Source organism: Gopherus evgoodei, chromosome 1 (assembly GCF_007399415.2).
Source record: "Gopherus evgoodei ecotype Sinaloan lineage chromosome 1, rGopEvg1_v1.p, whole genome shotgun sequence".
Lineage (NCBI taxonomy): Eukaryota > Metazoa > Chordata > Testudines > Testudinidae > Gopherus > Gopherus evgoodei.
In genome coordinates, this window is record NC_044322.1 from 94539230 (window position 1) to 94545429 (window position 6200).

The 6200-nt window shown below is 38.6% G+C and overlaps 1 protein-coding gene across 4 annotated transcripts in view; it reads left to right on the forward strand.

Moving 5' to 3' along the window:
- The window catches only part of GPR180 (G protein-coupled receptor 180), a 31346-nt gene extending 26318 nt beyond the window's left edge, over positions 1-5028 (forward strand). For all 4 annotated transcript variants that reach the window (XM_030567429.1, XM_030567438.1, XM_030567447.1 and 1 more), the window contains 3 exons: positions 351-542; positions 861-938; positions 3471-5028. In XM_030567429.1, the coding sequence (XP_030423289.1) occupies positions 351-542; positions 861-938; positions 3471-3629 (429 nt within the window). In that variant the 3' untranslated portion in view covers positions 3630-5028. The remainder of the gene's footprint in view (positions 1-350; positions 543-860; positions 939-3470) is intronic.
- Positions 5029-6200: the final 1172 nt, after the last annotated feature.

The window sequence follows — 6200 nt, forward strand, 5'->3', positions numbered from 1 at the left end:
TCTCAAAGGAGAAAATGGAATTTAGCTACAGTCTTGCTGTTCTAGGTTACTACATTATTTGACATTTTTAAATGCGTGAATTTTTCAAAAAATGGGGGAAGTCAGGAATCGGATTCCTTCCCTGCTAACAGACACGTCAGTTGTACTTAATGTGTTCATTGTTGGTGCCAAAGGAACAGTTCCAGCTCTGTTGCTTTTGGTAGCATGGCAGTTTCAGGCAAGAAGACAGAACAACGGCTCTTGTGCTGATAGCTGGTATCATGGTCCTATCATAAATAAAGTTAGTTATGTGAAAGAATGTAACATAGATACCGTATTTACTCTAAATGTACTTTGTTATTGTTTTGCAGGGTATTTTACTAATTTGGGAGCAGTTTGAAGATACTAATCACCACAGCTACCATTCACACCACAGTTTAGCAAGTGGACTTCTTATTGGTCTAAGAGTTTTCCTATCTCTGTCATTGGCCTGTGGTCTCTACCAGATCATCAGAGTGGAGAGAAGTACACTCAAAAGGGAGTTCTATATCACCTTTGCCAAAGTACACTTATTTTCTTTGTAAATATTCTTCCAGTATGCTATTGACTGGACTATGCTTTACCTCCATAGGAGAGTTAATGATTAAGTATTTGATTTGATTAAATAAATTGTATTCTTTCAGTATACACTGAGTAGTTAAATTTGATGTGATAAGCATAAAGTGTGACCTAAAGCATAAAGTGTGGTTTTCATTCTGTTGATTTGATTGCAGAACAATGGCTATTCAAGATGGAAACTTGGAAACATGTAAACGTAATCCCTCTAATTGTCATATCACTTCTGTACCGACACATCATAATATGCCACTATTCTCTTTCAGGGCTGCATCCTGTGGTTTTTGTGCCACCCAGGTCTTGCAACCATTTCTATGCTATTTAGAGACTATCAAAGAGAGAAGGTATGTATGGATAAGATAAAAAGAATGTGGGATTTGATTAGAAATTCTGCATAAGCTGCAGAGGAGCTGTTCCTTCTGTTGGGTTTTCTTTTATTAGAAAACGCATGTTCCAAGGCCTCGAACCTTTACATTCCCAAAGTAACCCATGGAGTTTTAGCCATACCACTCTCACTGACACAAATGAGAATCATGTGGCTGAAACTCTGCATGCCTTATAAAATGTAAAGGTAATAGTTTGTAGGAGGAAGCGGGAGATAGTTGCTAAGGTAAAGCAAAAAAATGATTCTAGTAAAAACCAACTTTTGTGTTTTTGCCAACTTTGTTGTAAAAAAAGTCTCTGGGGAGGCTTTTAGGCTAATTCTTAAAAAAAAAAAAAAAAAATCTTTAAGTGGCTAAGGAGATCAGGAAAACCACAGCTGAACTGTATTCGTTGGATAAAAAGATGTTCTCCAAATGTGTAATTCAGTTTGTAAAGTCTTAATAATGAAAAACAAAGATGGATTTTTTTTGGCTTTCTTGTTGCTTTAATATGCTGGGAGCTAGTGTGTGGAGCCTTCCACTGTCAGATAAAGTGCACCCTCATTCGCAGGTGGGTGAGTACATCATTCCAGAGCAGAGTTTTCTCATTCCTTGCGGTTAATGCAGTGAATATATGAGTGTGCAAATATTTTCTGAGACTGGATTATTATGTATGTAGAAAATATGCTACTAAAAAAATAGAAGAAATGTAGCCCATAATTTACTTTTAGGGTTTTTATTCCTTTAGCTGCATTAGTCAGGACATTAGTTTTCTTTTGCTGGCTGAAAACCTTGATGCCGAGGGAGTTTTGGCTCTCTTGAGATAGGATTCAGTGCAGTGCTTTGTGATATGTAGAGACCTGATAGGACACTGTAGGAGGACACTGCTCTTGGGTACTGGAGAAGTTTGATCACTGTGCTTGGACAACTACAGTTCTGAAACTATGAAGATTTAACATTGTTTACTTAACATTGTTTACCTTTTAATTCAAAATACAGAAAAATATTGTCACATTTAGCTGAGAAAAACAAGTATTTAAAAAAGATGTCCTGTACATTTATATAGAACTTCCTCAAAGTGCCTACACACGCAAGTAAACTTTCACACTATCGTTGTGAGCTGGGTAACTATTAACATGCACATCATTTACAGATGGAGAAACTGAGATTAAAAGGCCTTGCCTATACTAGAAAATTAGACCAATAAATCACCACCATTGCAGCTCCACGGATGGAGGCTGTTTGTAGACAAGGCTCATTTTATTGCTGTGTCATCTAAGGGCTGAATTCACAAAGGGGACTTAGATGTGGCAATGCTCAGTGTTGATCTGTAGTTATTTACACACTCCCTCTCTAGCCCAATGACTCTGTAAGTATTTCACACAAAGTGGAACAGCTTCAGATGAAGAGATTGAGAGATGCACCTCAGAAAACCCTCCTATAACAAAGTAATTAGGGCATTCATTTGGGAGGTGGCAGAGCTAGGTTCTGAATCGGGCAGAGGAAGGATTTGAATCCAGGCTTCCCACATCTTGGGTGAGTGCTCTAAACACTGGACTACAGAGTATAAGGGGATGTGGCCATAGCAATAGTGGCATCTCCTCCAACCATCATTGCATGTTAGGCATGCTAAGAGCATGTTGACCAGACTTGGCCCTGCTGGAGTGTTGGCCCTGCCTCTTGAGAATCCCACCAAGGTTTTTATGAGAGTCAGGCTCCAACTGGTTCAGCAGTGTCAGGACTTAAGTGGCTTTGTGCATGACCACTGGCAGAATTTTAGGTGCCTCATGGACTTTTATCGGTGGAAATGTAGGCACCTATGGAATTAGGCAGCAACTGAGCAGTGGTTTTGTGAATGCCAATGGTACCTAAATGTCAGATTTAGGCACCCAAGTCCCTTTTGTGAATCTAGCCCAGGGGTAGACAACCTATGGCATGTGTGCAGAAGGTGGCACACGAGCTGATTTTCAGTGGCACTCACACTGCCCGGGTCCTGGCCACCAGTCCGAGAGGCTCTGCATTTTAATTTAATTTTAAATGAAGCTTCTTAAACATTTTTAAAACCTTGTTTACTTTACATACAACAATAGTTTAATTATAGATTATAGACTTACAGAAAGAACCTTCTAAAAACATTAAAATGTATTACTGGCACATGAAACCTTAAATCAGAGTGAATAAATGAAAACTCGGCACACCGCTTCTGAAAGGTTGCCAACCCCTGATCTAGCCCTTAGTCGTGGTGAACTACAAGACTGAGTTTTCCAAGAGCAGACACAGGCAGAGAGGTTATGTGACTTGTCCAGGGCTACCTACTGAGCTAGTGTAGCTCCAGAATTACTAGTCAAGAGTTCCTGGATCCCAGACCCATGCTCAAACCCTTTGTAACTGTTGCAGGAGCAAAAGATTTGCAGTTAGCTTCATTGTGCTTATAAAAATAAAGTCAACTGATTTATTTTATTCTTTTTTCAAAGCATTAACTTTCTCTTCCCCCTTCCTTTTTTTTGTCTTTAGGTTATTACCATAGGTGTTATCCTCTGCCAGTCTGTCTCCATGGTTATCCTCTACAGACTTTTTCTGTCTCATAGTCTATATTGGGAAGTGTCTTCTCTGTCATCAGTGACATTGCCACTGACCATGGCATCTGGACATAAAAGTCGACATTACTTCTGAGATATATTTAGGAAAGAATACAATGCAATAATGACCCAAATATAGCTATTTTCATCAGGTCAGTGTGCTACATCAGTTTCCCTGCAAAAACTGAATCATAAAACCAGAGCACGTCACTGATCCTGGATCTGAACAAGTCCCCAAACTAGGTACATTGATTGATTTTAAAAATAAAACTGGTAGTATGAAAATATATTTAAAATCTGAACGTTTGAATAGAGACTCTGTTTGTGATGCATGTGGTGCTGTGAGGTATGACGACAAAGCAGGACAAACCTAACCTGTCCCATTCATAGCCACAGTGTTTTCACTCTAAGAACTCCATGACTTTGTATCAATATTAAGTTTGAAGGCCTAAAAGAATCCAGTCCTTTAAGTGGCTATGAGCTCAAACATGTCTGAAATAAGCCAGTTATGAAATCAGTGTAATACACAGAATAAAAGTTTGCTTTTCTTTTTATTCTGTAAAGAAAATGCTTAAAAGAAAATGTAGTGCTTAAATTTAAAGGACCGAAAAACAAAATTGCTCTAGAAACCATTGTAACATATTTACAGCTAGCTATGCAGTAAGCTTTCTTTTCATTATTTGTGCAAAAGGAAAAGCACTTTTTTTCCCACTAGTGTTCTAGGTATTAGTTCAAATTTTAACTTGAGCAGCAATGGGGTTTTATTCATTACACTTTTGAGATGAATGTTACTAAAAACATAAGTGTGATTGGCAGAATTCTGTTTGAGGCTTTAAAGAGGTGGCAACACTAGTAATAAAAACAGCAGGCTTGCCTTTTTTAGGAAAGAATGTGTAATGTGGTACTAGAATTTTAATCCTGATATAATTCATTTCTCTTACATTGAGGATTCAATCATAATTAAGCCATATACACAGATTAAATTAACAGAAGCATTTCAAATAAATGTTGGTTTCAGTCATCAACTACTCATGTATTCCTGCCCAAGGATACTTAATCAGGATTAAATTTTCTATGAATAATTGAAAAACAAAATACTCACTGGATTTGTTATAATCCATGTTGGCACTGGGTTCTAAGTAGTTGCCATTTTCCATCTATTGTAATAAAGCCATACATCTTTGTGATGCCCTAGCATTCAGAATGCCAGTGTAAATATGTACTTTATTGAAGTGCCTATTTATTTAGCGTGATTTAAATCATTTTATTAATTTTTTCTTCTGTATCATGTGGACATTCCTATTAAGTCATTGTTTGAAATTCTTCTTGTTTGTACTTGATTTGGTATTTGTCAAATTGTCTAGACCTATTATTGTCACATTTTGTTTCTTCACAGCATTTATTTTATTTAATAGTAAGCATATTGAATTTTTATAAAGAAATGAACATTCATATCTGTAATAGATTATAGCTTAAATATATAGATTTTGTTCATGTTTGCTTCAGTTGTACACTTGTTTGAAACTAACAGTATTTCCCTTTTAGCCCTGGTGTACGTGGAGAGGGATTAATCTAAGTCAGGGGCCGGCAACGTCTGGCACGCGGCTCATCAGGGTAAGTACCCTGGCGGGCCGGGCCAGTTTGTTTACTTGCCATGTCGGTAGTTCCTTGACATCACATTACAAACACAGTGAATACAAAATCCTAACTCAGAATTCATAGTTCATCTGCATATAAATATGTAGTATGACATTCAGTCTTTTCATATTCATGAATACATTCATTGGTCATCAGGTAACCTCATCCTGCTAGTTTGCATCATACCCAATTATTTGAAAACATCAATTTAATCTGTCTTTTAGTGTAACCATAGCAGTTAAGTGTCACTCTGCTGGTAGTAAAATGGGCCACATCAGGAAGCTTTTCTCCTGTCATCTAGCATCTGACAACCTTGTGTATCAATTCATTAATTAATTTTTATATAAATGCCCGTTTTCTAGATTATTTCATAACTGCAGAGGCTTATAGCTTTGGGAAATGATCCTTCCGCACACTTTGGTTAATGCATTATGACTTGAAAACTGAGCCAGTTTATCTCCCGCACTAAGATCAACTTGGAACAGGAAGGGGCAACGGTGCAGGTTCCTCCACTCCGATTCTCAGTCTACAGCTGCTCTGACCCCTTCACTGTCATAAATTACAGCAGCCTATGAGCTACCCTGATTTACCCTAATGGACCATATGCAGGCTGAGACTATGCAGATAGCAGTTGTACCTTGTTCCTTCCCCAACATTCCCCTGACACACCTAGTACCCCGGTATAATGGTTGGCACAGGAGTCAGGAAAGGAATTCTGAAAGTCAGCATCTCCCAGAACTCTGATATGTCTGCCCTTGGAGGAAACAGTTCAAAAGCTGTAGACAGCCCATGCTAACCACATCCCCTTATCCAGTAGCAGTCCAAGGGCAGGTCACTTTGTTCCCCTTTCTTTGTTGGCTTCATTTTATCTGTGTTTTTTGGGCAGTAGCGAGCAGCCTTTCTTCTTCGTCTCCTGGATCAGGCATTTAGTGGGGTGTTTTCAGCCATCCAGCACCAGCACTGCAGCGCCTTCCTGCCAACTTCTCAGCCCCCTCTCAGACATGGCAGAGCTGTAGCGGGAACAGTG